At 39.8% G+C, this 19368-nt stretch overlaps 1 protein-coding gene across 5 annotated transcripts in view; it reads left to right on the top strand.

The window, feature by feature from the left end:
• Positions 1-19368, top strand: part of LOC110829534 (protein Fe65 homolog) — a 106590-nt gene that overhangs the window by 65018 nt on the left and 22204 nt on the right. For all 5 annotated transcript variants that reach the window (XM_087353994.1, XM_087353990.1, XM_087353991.1 and 2 more), the window contains one exon: positions 2558-2882. In XM_087353994.1, the coding sequence (XP_087210120.1) occupies positions 2558-2882 (325 nt within the window). The remainder of the gene's footprint in view (positions 1-2557; positions 2883-19368) is intronic.

Raw genomic sequence — 19368 nt, 5'->3', positions numbered from 1 at the left:
TTGTGTTTCCTATGCATTTTATTGAATAAGTGTTTTAGTGACTGGTTTATTTGATGCATAGATCTCTATAAAACGTATTGTGTCTTTTTCGTTGGAATTTATATTTAGTTCGAGTAACTAAAGTAGACAAGAATTTAGCCCGCTCAGTGTTCGTTAAGAGAAGCCAGCATTAGAAGGTATCCAAACCACAGTCAAAAATTACTTGGCACAGTTTCAAATACGAAACAGACAAATTTGGTTAAGGAATGTCTGAACTGATAAAAGTGGGTAATGATCAAAATTTGTAACGAAATAATTGACAAACCTGCATCAGGGACCGATGAAATAGTTAACAGGGGTGTATGGGTACAGTCTCTTGGCAAATGCAATAACTTTCTCGTTAGATTCTACTCTCTTTCTTATCGTTGGGTGAAATCCCTTCTGTGAAGATGTAGTGATCGGGCATTTCTGTATTTGCGTGTAAGTGGGGCGATCACCGGATCAATACAATACAAGACCAGACGAATCCTTCTTATTGTATCGGCAGTCTTTTTCACATTTATAGCCCAGAAGCAGTGGCACTCATGTAAGAATTGTATTATCCTATTTTTGACTCATATTATTAATAATTTCCGGTTAAAACCCACATACCTTTTCATGCTACTGTCGTGCTGGTTATGCGATAGCCACAATTCGACCTCGAATACTAACTTTAGCTTACTTTCATTTCTAAGGAAGTTCAAGGCATGGAATCATTATGGTCGCCGTGCCAGTATGCGTGTCTGTCTGTGCTGCAGCCTTAGAATAAATTGACGGATTTTCATGAAACCTTGCATGTGCAGAACAGCAATGAAATTGTCGCCATCTTCGTACTTACTTTCCTGCTACCATTAATAGCAACATGGCATCCGAGTTTACGATTTGGGAGTGACGTAATATACCACTTGTGCGGTTGTTTCATTCTTCGGTATTTGCCATCGTGATACAAGGGGTATGTAGTTCCCTTGTTGACCGACAGATGACTCGCAACTTCGTTTAATTTATATGCATTTAATATTATAGAATTACAAGGAACTGTAACTGATTTTTAACGATGAATTAAGAAGGCTGGTATGACAACCAATGTCAGGGTAATTGCGTGGTAAAGTATTTCTTCGTATGAAGATTTCTGTCTTCTGGGTTGTTGCGCTGTGTAGTCTGGTCGATGTTTACCAACGTTTCAGAGGTCATACTGCCTCCATCATCAGGGCGGTGAGTATGAAGATTGCTGTCTTCTGGGTTGTTGCGCTGTGTAATCTGGTAGATGTTAACCAACGTTTCAGAGGTCATACTGCCTCCATCATCAGGGCGGTGAGTATGAAGATTGCTGTCTTCTGGGTTGTTGCGCTGTGTAGTCTGGTCGATGTTTACCAACGTTTCAGAGGTCATACTGCCTCCATCATCAGGGCGATGAGTATGAAGATTTCCGTCTTCTGGGTTGTTGCGCTGTGTAGTCTGGCAGATGTTTACCAGCGTTGCTGTCTCCGTTATCAGGGCGACAGCTGATAACCCTGATGATCAAGGCAGCAAGGACACGTGAAACGTAGGTAAACTTCTACCATACTACATAGCGCTACTAGCCAGAAGACAGTCTTGAAAATAAAACAATTGTTTTGTGTAGGAGTGATAAACAGTAAATGAGACCTAACAGCTAAAGTAGTGTAAATGTAGGCATTTATGTTTCGAAAATGACTTTGCAGTTTTCAAAACTTAACATAGTTCCGCTAAAATGTATGTTACTTTCGCGTTAGTATCTAAAGGGAGAAACAAATCTGTGATGTTACGCACACCCTTCTGATTCTTTTATAGACGACATCATTCCTGATTTTCCAGACTCCAGTTCTTCCTGTCGATTTTGGTGTTCTGGGTTGTGACCGTATGAGGCGGTACGTTCCACTGAATCCTACAAATCTACACGGAGTTATAACCCACAAGACCGCGGTCAATATCTTCACTGCAGTGAGAACTTCAAACACGTTTCATCCTGTCTTTCCGGTCTTCATCCCCAATTTTTCTTGCTTTCATTACTTCTTGTTCTGCACATTTTTCGCTCTTGTGAAGGTGTTCAATGCCATATGAGATTTTGAAGTGATGGGTTGTGACGCCGCGTGGAATTATTCGGCGTCACAACCCAGAACACCACCTTCGAGCCTAGTGCCAGTTCTTGTTATTATTTTGGCTGTAGATTCTTATGTTTTACGGTTATATTATACCTTTTAATGTAATTTATATCGTCTATATTTACGTCTTCTATTTCCTGTCAAGTATCTAATTGCCCATTAGATCTGTTCCGTTTTCGGAAAGTTATTCATGTGCTTTCCTCAGACTCGTGTTGGTCTGAATACGGTGTTGAGCAGGATTTTAGGTTTTCACTATGGCGAGTACGAAGATGGCTGTCTTGTGGGTTGAGGTCACTTATCAACCTGATGATGGAGGCAGCAAGGACCTCTGAAATGTTGGTCAACTTCTACCAGACTACATGTTCTAAGTGTCACGAAATTGACGTACGTGTACCTACGCAATGTGGTTTTGTTCACAGAGAACGGCCTATTAAGCTACGAAAATCCGAATTATCATCTGGATCCAGCGCGACTGGATGATGCCCTCAACTCCAACACAGACGAGCTGTATGAGGATCTGTACCACGAGTTGGATGCTGTGTGCAACTTAGCAGCAACACGCGCCACTGGCAAACAGACTTCACAGGGCCCTCAGCAGCAGCAAGGGCCAACTGGAGGAGGCACCCCGGGCAGGAGAGGGTACGCGGCCCTTGACATCGGCTCCATGGGGGTTGACGTCACCACGGGTCCAGTCACTAACTTGGACTCAGCATCCGCCACAGACACAGACAACCAGAACAACAGGTAGGTACAGCCACGTTACATGCGTTAGATGGATGTGAGTGATCAGCGTCACGCTCCGGCTGCTTAACCCATGGTACTCAGTATGTGGCTGTGTAAGCTCAAGAGCCGATATATTGGGATACTGGGAACGACCCATTCTTCAAGTGCCTGAGCACTGCGAGTCCCAACTTTTTCGTTTGGCTTTATCTATAGACATTCGGTATGACTCCTTGGACGAGGGATCGGCCCGTCGCAAGGCCTCTACCTGTACACAGGACAACACAACACAGAAAAACATTCATGGCTTGAGTGGGATTCGAACCCACGGTCCCAGCGACCAAGCGATCCTGCCAGTGAAAATAGTTGCGGGTTTTGTGCAGAAACACACGGGTTTGTGTGTCCCTGATCAAATAAATGAAACGAATTCTATATTATTCTGCCTGTCCTGAACGAGAACACAAACAGTGTAGATACACGTAAGCTACCTGCCCATAAGGGCTATTACCCCTCTCACCAGCCCTCTATTTTAGGCTTTGTTAACATTGTATCTGTGCTTTCCCGTATCGGTTAAAATTACTACATATGTTTGCAGATAAAAAAGTAAACATTGCCAGTATCAGAACCACGGCCTCTCGGAGGAGTCATGGTTGATTGTATTACTCTCCTGAGAGGTCTGGTAATCGAATCCAGTTTCATGTTATCTCTAACAGATGGTAATTGTCATATTTAATGTGATTTTTTGCACAAATTGCATAAACAAAATGTAAATGAGAGTTCGAAATTGTGCAGGTCACTGTATTTTTGATTTAATCACTCCAACAGTATCAGGGTTTGATTGTTGAAATGTGAAGCTCTGCGTTACATAATTTCCCCACACACCAATAATACCCAGCTTAATGGAGCAGAATCATTAAGAAACTAATAGTCGCTCTTATTTTAAGATCCACCCTAATATAACCTAATAACAAGCGATTTCTCCCCTAAAGAAAGGTTTTCCACCTGAAAACTTTTTATGCATTTTGTTCTATGCGTCCACCGTGCCCCTCCCATCTCTTTGTTTTTGATTTCATCATCTTAATAACAGGCCTACTCGCGAAGGGTACAAATTGCGATACTTCTGTTATGTAATTTTCTTCATTCTCCTTTCAGTTACTCTTTCTTGTGTCCAAATATTCTCCTCAGCATTTTATCTCACACCGCGTATCTGTTTTGTTATCTTAATCTGTTTCACACCCATACAGAATGACAGAATTTTTATTTTATTAAATATTTGCGTTTTAGATGGGAAGGTGGGACCCCAAAATATTCTGAATGGTAGAGTAGCAAGCTTACCCAGAATTTAATCTTCTCTTAACATATTCATGAATGCAATTTTAATTTATTACTTCCATACCCAAATAAACACCAATAAAACAATAATATTTATAATATATTGTGGAATGGGATTTTGTGTTACATAGTAGCTCTTACAAGACATTATTATTATTATTAGTAGTAGTAGTAGTAGCAGTAGTAGTACTACTACTACTACTACTACTACTAATACATTCACGAGGAATGCTGTACCTCTTGATGATAAATTTTACCTGTTTCATAACGAATGTAACACAGGTATTGCGGGATAGCTTGCCGCAAGGGAATATTTGACTTCATATTGAATAAGTGTAATTTGGTCCAGAAGGTGATGACAAGAAGACCGAAAGCAATCAGCAATTTGTCACGTTTCATATGAAGCTGCCCACCCACCTACAGCTTCCTGCTTTCTCATATAACGCCGAGAGGTACGTGCTCAGGTTTCCATCAATTCAGCCGTCTTAGGGGGTTCATGAAGTCAATTTTAGAAATGGCTCGGTGGAGGTGTTCTTTCTCTTCCTAGATTATCGGACAAGGGATCGCTCTCTTGTTACAATTCATAACGGAACAGCCTCTTATAAATCTTTGTGTTCGTTGCTCGAATTGTACAAAATTAACCCTTAATAGGAAGCCGTGTCTGTATAAATTTTTAATCCAAAAATGCTCAGTGGATTCTGATGATTTTTTGTATTTAAAGTTTTAGTGTCGTCTTAATATTTGTATAAGAAATTCAGACTGTACTTGATCATTTTTCTTGGAAAGCTCCTCATCGTACAAGTAACTGGTACATGACAAGATCCCCTTGTACGTTATAACATGTATTTAAATTTTTTCTTGGTACCTACATGGAGATTGGAATGTGGTACTATCGGCTGGATTTAACTCATTCTCATTTTGGTCCACTACCTGGCATGTGAACTCGTAATGAGGTTTGGGAGAATTTCTCCACCAGCTCCAGTTTTGTTTCTGAATGATAAATTCAGAGTTTACAACAGACATCTGCCGCGAGTTTGTCACCACGCCACTCGCAACATGTTACGTGTATGTCACGCAATCCATAATCTGTATCTGGGGCAGGCAGTTCAAAATATCGATACCTCGCAGGGCCTTGCAACGCCAGACTGCATTTTCTGACACCATAAATCAGTCACAGCAGTTACAGCTATTGCCTGTAGTGACCTGGTTAGACTGACCCGCATAACAGTTTTATCAGAGACGTTGCCGTGGTATTGAGGCGAACTTAATACGATAGTAGTTCTTATTCCTTATAATTGCTTTCTTTCTCTGTTATACGTGATGTCAGTCTGTGTTAAGGCGCGAGTCTATTCGAATATATTTTATGGTGAGATATGAGGTTCTCACGGCTGCAAGTATGAAGATGGTTTTCTTCTGTAATGTCGCACCCAGGGAAGGAGCCCTCTGTGCCTACTGAGCGGGAGGCTGCGAAAAGCCCCTGAACTGTGTTACGAATCGAACTACTTTTACAACGATGTTATTTGTCAATAATTTTATTTTATTTTCCGATATCTTTACTGCCGGTCAGGGGGATTAAAATGCTTCAATTAATATTTAAATAACTTTGAAGATTTCTGTCTTCTGGGTTCTTGCGCTGTGTAGTATGGTCGATGTTTACCAACGTTTCAGAGGTCATACTGCCTCCTTCATCAGGGCGATGAGTATGAAGATTTCTGTCTTCTGGGTTGTTGCGCTGTGTAGCCTGGTCGATGTTTACCAACGTTTCAGAGGTCAAACTGCCTCCGTCATCAGGGCGATGAATCGCGCAACAACCCAGAAGACAGAAATCTTCTTACTCACCGATGTGAAAACCTAAAATCTTACTTAAATAACTTTGGTTTTTTCAACTTTTATTCCAGTTATGTTGAAATATTTTAACTCTCATTGTGTTCTTCTGAGTTGTTCGGCCACATAGCTTTTTGGTTGAATATCGACACGTTTCGGAGGAACATGCCTTAACCTTCAGGGTTGAAGTGCGCCGTGAAAAACTCAAATCTCAGAAATGTCTTAAATATTCTCAGGATATTGATCTTAAAGGAGTGCTTGTATCACAAACCTACACCCGCCCTTGCCTAAACAGACATTCGTTTTAAGTACCTCGTAACGAAGAGTTATAGACAAATGAAGGTTTTGGTGTCCCTTGTGTTCGCCATGACACCATGAACTCAATTGAGGCACGCGAATTACAACTCCACGCTCTATAGACCTTGACACTTGTGGGATGCAAGAGCTTGTCTGATCTTTGTTCGTAATTGACCACCTTCTGTTCCGTTATACATTTTGTTCTGTGTGTATGTACGAAGAATAGAACATTGCGTTTTCTTCGTGTCCTCGCTGCAGCCTCATTGCATAAACATGGCCAGAGGCGAAAGCAGCCGGCGTTCAGACAAAATTCAAAATCAATCTGTACCCAACGGGACGTTAAGCACGGATGTGGAACAGTATTGGACGTTTCATATTGAAAGGCTTCTCAATATGTGTGTTGCCTTGTTTCGTTTGTAGTTCTTTGAATGGAAATTGTACATGAGGTTCAGGAAGTGAAGTGAACGTATTGAATTTTCGTGTACTTCAGTATTTTTGGATTACAACGCCGTGTAGTCTCGCTGCTAGTTATACATTTTTCTGAGGAATGTATCGCCACTTAATCTCTTGATGAAGGCGACATGTACCCCCGAAACATTTGTTTTCGCCGGCAAAACGATACGGCGTCATAACTCGGGTGACCACCGTCTGTATTATGACCACTGCAAATTTAAAATTCGCTAGCAATCCATTTGAACTTACGGACTATGATATTTTCTCGACAACGTTAATGTATATTGCAATCTCTGTTGTAAGCTGTCTTTGAAATACGTAATGGTATTGGAGGTGAAACATTTCTGTATGAGTGAATGTTCGGTGTACTGATTTTTAGCGTTGAAATTGCTCTAGCAGCTGTGTTGTTGGCAGATTACAGTTCTTTAGGCTGATTTTTTTATTTTAATTTTCCTGAAATACAATAACAAGAAACAGGGAATATGATACACGTCGCTCATTTCTGTGAGATCTGGAATTCGTTGTCTGTTTCACCTATAAGAACACTACTCTGTGCCGAGAAGCATTGATTTTCATAATTTTAAACAAAACTCGAGACTTCATGCGCAAGTACTGTTGAGAACGTTAATAATTTGTGTACTTGAATCCATAGACTATAGGGGCATGGTTTGGAAGCAAAAAAATCATTAACCTTTGTGGGGTGTCCGGACACCCCTGTTTCGATCCATAACTAAGCGTGTACACCTTTTGTGTGTCCATTTCACCGTACACACGCATATTACGCGTGACCAGCTCATGTACTCTACTACAAATTAACAGCAGTTTGATTGGATAATTATACATCACGGGGCTAGCGTATATTAGTGGTACAGTCAGCGGAAACGCTTACCCCAGCTTTTCCACCGGGGTCACAGAGTCATGTCGTGATTTGCGTAACATTGAGACTGCTAGCTGTGTCTTATTGTATGCTGGTCCACGCCCAGTGTCACTGTGGTCACAATTTAACATACCTAATATTCGTCGGTACTAAACGTGACATGAAAGTTACATTACGGCATTGGGAATCATACGAAGTTGTATTAGAGGCTAAGCAAGTAACCAACTCCTTGAATCACAGTCCATCATGAGAAGCTGATAATACGTTCAGCTTGTCAAGACATTTTCCAGATTGTTCAGTAGAATTATTTTAAATATGGAATATTTATTTAATTTATTTACCTATATAAATCTAATTAAATCCGCCTTGGTGCCAGCTTCAGAGTTTTGCTCGGACCTTGTTTTGGTTTATAGCTTGTAGGAGTCGAAGTTATCACGGCTTCTTATCGCCCAGATGATGGAGGCAGCAAGTACTTTTGAACGCTGGTGAACTTCGACCACACTACACGGAGTTAGAACCCAGTAGGCAGATGTCTGGTTTGTACCTTTTTCGTCGTGTCAGGCAAAACTATTAAACATCCTCACGTGCTATCCATATTCCTTTATATTAATCATAGCTCGCTGGCAGGTGAGTAGTAATCGATAGACTAGGATGACGCAGGATAATATTTCATAATGTCAAAGTTTGTTTATAATAGACTTTGCTGGCGAAGAAATATTTACAGTAGTACCAAAACAGCTGGTACTGCATAGCATTCAAGTCGGAAATGACATGTGTCGGGGTGAAGAATAATGCAAGTGTTACCTGTAGATATGGTTCTGTTCAGTGGGATTTAACCTGTATAGTTGCAAAACGTTGATTAAACAAATAATATATGTAATTAATGAAGCTACGCAGTTGAGAAAATCGATACTTAAACAAAGATTAAATTAATCCTTCCGAACTGTGTAACTTGTACAGTTGACAAAACGGCACTAAATAATCAAAGGAAAAAGTGTTGTAGCCGTTGTCGACTCACAGGTAATTAAGAAGATGAAATATTTCGAAACTGTTTCCGAAACGGCCACGTTCTAGAAACTTCTTCTGCGTCACGAAATTGCCTGCCGCGGGGAGGCCGTGGATCTTCCTCTAGGGTCTCCTTCAGGCATTGAGCCCACCCGCGAGAGTTGGGCTCTAGCAACCGATCCCCTCTCTGGGGTGCATTCCTTGCGTGTATCCGTCCCTTTTTCGAAAAATAAAGTAATGTGACATGCTTATTAGCTTAACATCCTCATGTTTCGTTTTGAAACTGCAGTCTGTGACAAACGTTCGGAGATCACGTTTAGGCTGTTAGGTAAGTCTTGTGACTGTTTCCTACAGAATGAAACTTCTGTAGGGTGTTTGGAATGCACAGTCGGTGTTATTGGGTGCGTAGGAATGAATTGGTGTACGTAATTGCCTTAATGTCGAATTTGCGTGTTAGCTCCGTGTTTTAATTGTGAGGGACCAAAGGTAAAGCATTCTTTGTTTTAATTATAATAATGAAAGTTTTTTTTTATTTCTGTTTCGAAATGACTTGGCTGATTAAATTATTGGTTTTCAGTGCGTCTTTGTCAGTGATAATAGGAGGTTCCAAACGATTTATTTTACTATTTCTTTTCCTTCCTGTACATTCTTCTTTTTTATTGTTAATGGGGTCTCTGAAGCTTAACATAGACCAGGACCTGAAGATGTCTGAATCTAACAGTGAATGAGCTAACCGCCTAAATCAGTGCTTCCCAAACCTGGATAAATTACCCAAAAATAGGTAAAAGTGGTTTTTCTTTGTGTAACGACGCACCTCGGAATACACATTAAAATTTACCGTAAAAGTGTAGAAGAACTCTGAAGAAAGCGAGCAGTCGTTGTGCACCGATACTCAAAAACAGTCTAACAAGTATTTATTTGCTATTTGCTCCCAATTTTGCGGAGCTATAAATAAGATGGATCAGTGGCATTATACTCATTAGCTGGGACCTGGGTGATGAAATATTTTCATGGTGAATAATTACCAAATTTGTTGTGGCTACTAAAACGTTTAGAGATGTTTAAATTACAGACAGTGCATCAAACATATTGTTTGATTCCTATTTTTTACCGATCTCTCTCCACTTGTTATACATGTTTTCTGTGCAGTTAGTGTTTTACATACTTTGGGTAAAAAGGACTTTCTGATAAGCGGTTTTGGGTAATGAAGGAAAAAGTTTGGGAAACAGTGGCCTAAATAAATAGAAACCATTGCCTGGTTGTCTTTTAGTCATGGGGAATGTTATAACGGTATTGTATTATTAATTAGAAATTTAAATACGCAAGAAATCAGTGGAGCAGAATCTTTCCATGGAAGATAATAGTCGCTCTTCTTAACAGTAAAATTTCCCTTCCTTTTATGGAATCCGAAGGCTCATTATCGTGCTCACAAGCATTCACCTCCAGTCCGCACCTTTACAAGGACCATCTTAATACTTCGAGGAATGCTACATGACGGACAATGTTCGGAAGCCATTAGTCTCGGACTGTTCTCCAGATTCTCCAGGCACTTATTATGTTATACAGTTTCGCGTATGGCTTCATTGCTTTCCTTTGTCAAGTTTCTGTAACTCATTTAGTTACAGACACTGTTTCAATCGTAATATTATTTTCTTTTCGACCCTTCCTCCCCCACTTCTGAAGAAAATATAACCATCTGGCTAATAAGTTGGAAATATAATTCTCACATTTTGTCCGTCTTCATCCCCCAAGTCGTAGAAAGGAGCACGTTTTTGTGTTTCAAGCTGAAAGGAAATCATATTTATAAAGTCACACGGAATTACATTGGCTTTCTGTACCTTTCAAAATTGTAAGCCTTGTGGCAACCATTTTGTTATATCACAAGGATGGTAGGAGCCCCTACGACTGTATAACGCGCATGCAGTGAGGTTGTGGTCCGGTACAAGCACACTTGAGGCACGAACCTCTCTTATTGCAGCCTCCAGTGGCTGGCAATCCTCTGTCCTAAGTACGAAGGCACGTATGCCATTCAGCTATTCCTTACATTTAGAGCTTTCCGTGTTCTCCTTGACTTGATGGATGGAACTTCGTCTTGCTACACTTTCCATGTCCCACAAAACATCGAAGGCAGTCAGGCAAACATCTTATATGAAGAGAAATATATAATTTATTATCATCGAGGGAAATGACTCACTTTTTCAGTTTATTCTGCTTTTTTTAATAAATGGACTAAACGAAGACGGAACTAGGAACATCAGTATATGCTGTATTTTTCCTTCTAGATTCACTGTTTGCACAAAATGTATAAAGCGAATGTGTAATGAGGAAGTACTGTCCATTCTTCCTTCCACACATCCATAATTTGTCTATCACTGTGACTCTGTAATGGATTATATACTTCATTAGCTCCGTTCAGTTGATATTCTCATAAAACATTTTTATAAGACTTCTTTTCTACCTTCTGCTTTCAAAATTACCATTCACGAACTGAAAAATTAAAATTCCATAACAAAGCGACGGTGGTCTAGCGGTTAGAACGCTGGCCTTGTAATCCTGGGGTCTCGGGTTCGATTCCCGGCGGTGCCCGAATTTATAACTTGTGTTGGGCAAGGCCGTGGTCTAGGCAACACGGAGTTTTCCTCCGGGGACTTCCCCGGTTTCTCCGTGGCATCCCAACAATTACTCCATTCACACACAGAAGAAGGCAATGGCAAACCACTTCTGGATCATCTGCCAAGAACGTATATGAACAGGTCCCAGTCCGAGAAAAGGATGGAAGGATCCTGTTCATATGGACCTGTCGTCGGACAGAACACTAAATAAATAACAAAGCGAATGAAAGTCACCCCCACCGCAAACAGTTCCATAATCTCGGACTACATCATATAAGCCAATAGAAAATATGGCGTCCTTGACAGGGAATGCGTAATTATACGATATTTATTCTCAGCACAGATCTAGACGAAGTCTAGATGATTGCGAATATCAGCAACAAATATAAATGGTATTCGTCGTTTAATTTACCCATTCACTGAAAGAAAGAAAATCAATTCTGTCACAAGTAAACTGCTCTACTAGCGTCAATGACTTCGTGACGTAAGAGGTAATTCGATAATCCGAACCACTTTGATTCGTTCCAATACACGTCAAATTTACACAGAACTTTCACTAAAATCTTGGGGGGAACAAAAGAATATATATATATATATATATATATATATATATATATATATGTATATATATATATATATTAAAATAGTTTGGTTTTCCAAACGAAATTACTTGTTTAACTGTGCCGTTCAGGTTCACAAGTAAGTTTAAACTTATATTTAAGCACCAGGCACTGAGTGTATTAAGATAATGGCATACTTTGACGACTATGGGTCGTCCCTCAGTTCGAGCCGCTTCAGCTGTTTTGACGTGAAATGCTGCCGGATAAAAATCGAATTACTTACTTCACTCATTGAGCAACCGATTACATTGCTACACAGAAGCCTTGTGTTGGAATGAGCCATTTTCTGTAAAATTACAATTACTTTGTGCATCTTTTTGTGTATATTAAGTCACGTCGTATGCTTAGGAACTAAATAGGTTCTACCGTTCAATTAAAAATCTTTTACGTTATGGGTTTTCCAATATGTAGGCCTACTACAGTTTGGGGGTAAATATTCCCTACGCGTTTTTGCAACTAAAAATAGCAATATTGCGTTTATTAGCTTCGTCATGTCTGTCTGTCCGTTTCGCAGGTAACAAATTATGTGCCGCTGAACGGATTTTTTTTTTATCAAGTTTGTATTGGCGAGTTTTCCCAAAAAATGTTAACAGCGCATTCCAGTTTTGTTTAACGTCGGGCCACAATAACGGGCTCTTTGCAGGATGATCCACAGGATTCCCTGCGTGCGGAATTATCCAGACCAGATTCTCGCGCCCCATTTCATGAAGAGTCACTATAATATTGTTCTCCCATCTATTCTTAAGTCTCCCAAGTGATCTTTTGCCTTTAGGTTTTCCGACCAATATTTTGTGCATATTTATAATTTTATTTATATATGCTTCATGTTCGGCCCATCTCACCTTCCGTGATTTTATCTCAAAATAATACTCTGTGAAGAATACAAACATGTTTGTACATTAGCACTCCTACAGTACCGGTATGTTATGCAATGTGTCCTTGAAGTGTTTAACCGGATAGGGGCTTTGGCAAACATATTTTAACACCCAGTGATATACTAAAAGCTTATTTTGTTTACTAAGTCATTTGGGGATGTTATTTAGGATGCTGAAAGTGCGAACAGTTAAATTATCCCCTTTACTAATAGGACGGTAAAACTCAAACCCGCGAAAGAAGAGGGAAGCATTAGCAAACCGTTCTTCCACTCAACTAACCTAACACCAATGAATGTACTTTCAGAACGCTGCCTGGATTGCTTTCTAATATAAAACTGCATGCACACGGGAATCCAGTGGTGGAGAACGCATCTGAACCTGGAATGTCTCGTGGGAAAAAAATTCTGTACTTCACTTTTATTAAATGTTTATCAGTTAGGACACGATATCCTGAATAGCACTGGACGATATCGAATCCTCTTCCTTTTGGAGTGGCGTAAATTGGAGGACAATATTAAAATGGATCTTTAAAACAGGACGTAAATTTTGAGGACTGGATTCAATTGGCTTAGGTTATGGACCGGTTGTAGGCTCTTGAGGGCACGGTAATAAACCTTCAGGTTTCATAAAAGAACATTTTTTTGTCTAGCTGAGCGACCTTTAGCTTCTCAAGAAGCAGTTCGCTTCATAGAGTTAGCTTGCTGTACTCATGTTCAGCCCCGTACTGCAGTGTTATTGCGTAAAGGAACAGTCAAATTTTCGTGTTTGTATTTTCAAATATGTAACCATTTAAAACTTCTGTTCTTTATGCGACTCGACCGTACTTAACGTTTATTCTGCAGAGCGTTTTAACGTTAATTACCATTCTACAGAAACGTGTTATTTTCTTTTTTCTGTATACAGCTGTGTATCTACAGTCCAGTTAAGTTTTCCATACCTGAATGCCGGAAAGAACGCGTACGTTCTGAAGTTTGCAGTTTCTCTTATATTAACTCTTTATTATACTACTTATCGCATGTAATACATTTGTGTTATGCTCGGTTGTTTTATTTTGTAGGTAATGCAAATTACCGTGTGAGCTAAAATGGTAGTTTTAAGAGCTGAAAGATTATACAACCGTTAGTATGCCTTATGTTTACTCTGAGTGCAGTAGCTTTATCAGTTCGTGTGCTGTTTAATGAAGTTATTCATGGCTAATATGCGGATTTCGACAGACTCGGCCTGTTTAATGCACTTTGTTTGGAAATGACTCGTAAAACATATTTTGTTTCGCAGCTCCACACGTCATCAAAGTGACAGTCCTCCTGCCCCTTGCATTGACACTAATTTTGACGTCACGTCGGTTCCGGCTTTGCAGCTGCACAATACCTACAGTTCTTAGGATTCAGTTAGGCGCACGTGGTTTGAATAGCGGTTGGTGAGGTCATCGGTAGTTGTACCACATAGCTGCAGGCTATTGCAAGGTATCGTCGATCTCTCGCAACCTTGTTACCTTGCCTCTCTTGCTTGTCCTTGTATCATGCTGAACAGCACACGGAGTCATGGTATAAAAATAAGTCGGATGACACTTCATATATTTGGTGCGGACAGAGTTTGCGACTGGACGTTGTTAGAAATTCGTGATCTTACAAATAACTGAATTTATGTGAGGTCTGAGGTTTCATTGATTGGAGATTGACCCAAGAACAAAACACGAGTGTCCGACACTGAAGGAAGTCAAAATGACAAACGCTGAGGTCAATACCACTCTGATAACCTGTTTGATATCAAGATAATGAATTTGTTTCTCCGAAACGAAGCCCATGAAACATTTTGCTTTGAAGTTCCGGCCATTTGCAACAGCTCCTTCGTCGATAAAAATTATTCCTTTGCCCTAACAGGTAGATTTTGCGTAATAACAGTGTACCTTCCCAACCCAACGCAGAGTGAATTAGTGGTCCCGCGTGACTTCTTAGGTGCCAGAAAGGAATGTCTCATTAGAATGCATCGAAAACCTTTTTCGATGACAGTACTGGAAGAAATTTCGGAAAATGCTTTACAGGCTTGGCAGAGACGTTGGGATGTGTTTGTCTGCAAGTACAGGTTTGTACAATAAAAATGACTACTCTCACCGAAGACCGGTATAATGCCAATACATGTTTATTATTTCGTATGGGATGAGTCCAAGTAATTGCCGAAACTTGTCGTCCATTATGTAATTTCTGTCCATGCAGTAGCACGTGCCCCGGTTTTAAACATTCCTCAGAATTAAAAGGACGCGTATTTGCAAAATAATAAAAGAACAGATTGCTGCTTTAAATTCAGCGGTCGGAAATAAAGTATGGATCGACGTCTGTGATTAGCGTTCAGTTGATGTTTTCAGCGAGGCTAGTACTGTCAGGTAAAGGAATCCAGCTCGCAAGCATCCGTTGCGAGAGGTAACAGGACGTTGTGGTTGGGTGGTTAGCACGTCGGCTGTTCGGGAGACCCAGGATTCATCTGGAGGCCGGCTATCTTGAATGGCGTTTTTGGTTGTTTTAATTAGATTTGTCAGGACAAGTATAGAGGTTGTGCATCAAAATAGGCCACATCCTTTCGAGTTCATCAGGCATTATCACTCTCATTCGAAACTGCGCAGTGAATACAGTTGACAAGTGATATTAAATATGATACAGTTTTCGTGGAAGATATGTAGCATCGAATTTTGAGGTGGAAATAATCTGGATTGAAAAAGTAGTACCCTGTTTCTGTCTCCCGAAATTCACTTGAAAAGAAGGAAGAAAACCACGCCATAACACCTTTCGTGTAGTCAATCAGTTCTCTCTCCCACCGATATTCGAACGGAATGTTTGTCGGTTGAGAGCCAGGCACGTTTCAACTAACTCAGTCTCTTCTCTTGATTTGCTGTGTAAATAAGGAACATTATGACTGCAGGTTATATACGGGGTAATAGCGTGTTTATATCTACGCCTGGTTAGACGTGTCAACAATGTACAGTGTTTTATATCTGCAATAAATGAACAGAAGTGATAAATGACCTTGAATAATTCAATAGTTTATTGTTATTTCTTTTCTGAAGATTTTTTTTGGAACTTCAATTTCATCACCGTGTTCATTAATGCCCACGATTGGATCTTGTTCTGTCTGAGTTATGTTAATCATTACGCGTCTGTATTTGTCCTTTATCCTTTCACGATTCTTGTATTTCCCCAAGTGGTCTTCAACCATTGTCCCCCCTCCTACAATCTTCTTTATTCAATGTTGTCAGTATTTTTGTATGAATATAATTTATTAACCTATATAAGACGCGGAAAGTGATTTGACTTTTATTTGGTAGATGAATTAATAGCGGCCACTAACCAAAAGTAGGACCTGTGTAGGAACAGGCAAAATATAGGCTCGAGCCTCTCGTTTTCCATTTCATGCCCTCCAAGAACTCTTTGAGGTCATGAAATGGAAAACGAGAGGCAAGAAGGTGAAGATGGTTAGGAATAAGAATATGAAGAAACATGTTGCCTACGAAGAACGGGAGATTATGAGAAGGAGAATTTTAGTAAGGAAAAGAAACATAAGATGAAGAAGATTATTTCCGTCGCCACTAAGACGACTGTTCCGTAATGTAACCATCTGTTCGTATTTTCAGGAATATTATTATGTGAGTTCTTTCAACCGAGGAGTCCCGCTTTCCTCCTCTGCATTAAAGACAGTGACTGAAATTACTGCCTGGCTGAGTTACAGCCGGCACTAGCACCTGCCGTCTTGCTTACTGAACGGAATCCATTTTTCTTACTTTGCTGTACTCCGGAACTTTACAGAGTTAATTTTCTCTTAACACCGTGACAGCCCACTACCGGAGAATTTGTGATCCTAAGTTGACTCTTGGCTGTAGTTGTTGTCGTCGTCGTCGTGTTTAATGTTCATGTGAAATTCCTAAGGAAACAGTACAGCCGAATTTCTTAAACAAGTTTCAAGTGTAAGTGATTTCATCTTTACCTCTTCTGTTAACTTCAGTTTGAATATTAGACCTAAGCGGACGTGGGAGGTTAATGTTGGAATGGATTTTGGAGAAGCTGCTTGTGGACTGTGAGGGTGTGGATTGGATTCATCTGATTGAGGATAGAATCCAGTCGTTAGGATGTTATGAACACGGTAAATACACTTAGAATTACATAGAAAGGCGGGTGTTTTCTTGTCTGGCTGAACAAAAATTACCTTCTGAAGAACATGAACTGTTTCCGAGGAACACTTCTTCAATCTCCAGGGCTAGTTCTAATGGAATAGGTAAGGTTTTTGAAGGAAACGTTCTTCGCCTCTCTCAAGACCGTATACTGTCTCATAGTGAGACCGAGGAAAGCCATGTAATTCCTAATTCAAGTAATGGGTATGTCCAGAATAAAATATGATAGCCTCTACACTAGCTTGTTAATTTTAATCGATTAGATATCGTGTTGAAATATATAACAGAATTAATACACAGTCTGTTTTAGTGTTGTAATTTGAAGACTGATGATTTGTCGCTCTGAAGCGTTGTCTTTATGAATCGTCTGATTAAAACGGTTTCAGTTAGAAAATGTTAATAACCCTTAGTTCTTTGAAACTGTCCGTTAATTGGTTGTGCATTAAATTGTTTTGAGGTAACCCTATAATCTGAAAGGATGCTTTCCATTTTTAACTGTCTGTACTCTTAAATAAGAAGTGCTCTTCATTTCCTTTCCAATTCCTTTCATCTTGACATCGATTTTCACTTGTACTTCCCTTCTCTCCCATTTTCTTTACATTTGTTTTTCTCCCCCGTATTTCTACCCTTGCCCTCTGATATCCCCTAACCGTACCACCATCCATACATCGTTCTATCCACCCACACTGGGGGCCCAGTCGCCGTATCGAACCCCGAATGAAAGCGACATTACCCGAACATAACCGAATTGATGATTTTTCTCGGTTTCCCTACAGTAAAGCCATTTGGATTATCCGTGCTTCTTTGAGCTTTTGTGTGTCTGTCGAGAACGTTCACCGTATCCTACAACTACGTGTAATAATAAGGTCAGATCTAGATAATTTTTAAAATTTCTGTATATTTCTAGCAAACAGTTTCTTGGAAAAAAAAAGTTTTATATATAAAGTATTTCTTAAAAGTATGTAATTAACATTATGGCTTTTAATGTGCATGTATAATTGATATTTTACTTTAGAAGTTTACTGGACTGTTCTAACTCTGGCATCGCGTTTAAGAATCCTCCTAGATGTCTAAATTCTTAGCTGCGTACGAAAAGCCTTGCGATTGCCGGATTACCCGTCAAAGAAACGCAAGGATTCATACTTTCAGAGTTAATTTTAAATACGAACGTGTTTCAGGGTTTAATCAATGAAAGAATGAGGAGCAGTGACAATTTTTGTTTACTTAAATAGAGCAACAAAGGCCTGGAAGCGTGCAGACAAAGCTGTGTAATGAGAACACCTAATATTATCGACACTTCCGGTAGGACAGGGCTTCCTGACACTTGCCGGAGACGAGGAACTTATTTCCTTCCTGATATCGACAGATTGTTAATGGGACTTTTGTAAGAGCTCTAGGTGGTTCAACATTCCAGTCGAAGACGAACCCTTAAAGAGAAACCAACTCATGTTTTATTCGGAGTCTTCTTCCTTAATTTTTTAAAAGGCTGTTAGAAACAATTTCCTCCTGAAGGAATCGATCCACTGTATGGACCCAACATGCTGTGCGTCCTCTATCGGCGGGTAGCGCACCGTGTTGCCGGTGCTTTAGGGGGCCTTTGAGTTCACCGTAAAACGAATATATATGCTAATTATCAGAACTTGTAGCAAGCCGTTCTTTTTTAACTCGGTGATGTGTTTCGGAGGCCGTTGTGTTGGCTGCGGTATTTCTTAAAGTGTCTGTTCTCCTCATTTCCCCTCTGATATAGCCTGATCCCTCCATTTACGAACCAGTCCGTTTCCATTCTGCTTGTTCTCGTCTCCTACCGGATTTTCCCCACCGGCAGACAGTCTGATATCAGTCTCACTGCAATCTTTAGAAGAAGAAGAAGACGATATGTCGTGCTCGTCTTGTGCGTTTCCAACACTTTTGTAATCGATGTGTATCGGCCATGCGATATCAGAAAGTTATTTTAATTTTCACATATGGGAGTGGTTGAATACTGTGTTTAAAAGTGTTTCATGTCTACAGTTATAATTGCGGATTGTAAGTGTAAATCAGGTTTGTTTTAAGTTTTATTTATCTGTTCCTTACGTGAAGGTAAATACTTTGATTATTTATTTTATTGTGTGATATTCAAAGTCCGTGAGTATTACAGCTACAGTGTTCTGATTATAGCCATCATAATAAGACTGAAAAGCTCATAACACAGAATGGAGACTTTTCCAGATGTATGTTCACATGTAATTTTTCATCCTCTGGTGTACCAGTGTTTGGTTGACATTCTGAATGTTACACACGTTACTGTATTTTAAAGTACTGTCGACAGATGTAGATAATATGGTATAACCTATAAATATTAAATTTGCACGAGTTGGAAATATTAAATTTGGTATCACGTTTTTGCCACTAGTCAGTATTTTTTTATTTGTTACTGTTTTTTTGTTTTTTTTTAATAATATGTGAATTCGGGTTGTTGC

The sequence above is a fragment of the Zootermopsis nevadensis genome, unplaced genomic scaffold (genome assembly GCF_977971745.1).
Source record: "Zootermopsis nevadensis isolate Lab colony 2312 unplaced genomic scaffold, Znev_1.0 Znev_ptg000022l, whole genome shotgun sequence".
In the NCBI taxonomy this organism is placed as follows: Eukaryota; Metazoa; Arthropoda; class Insecta; order Blattodea; family Termopsidae; genus Zootermopsis; species Zootermopsis nevadensis.
The sequence above is the reverse complement of the archived record's forward strand: the minus strand, read 5'-3'. Positions and strand labels throughout refer to the sequence as shown.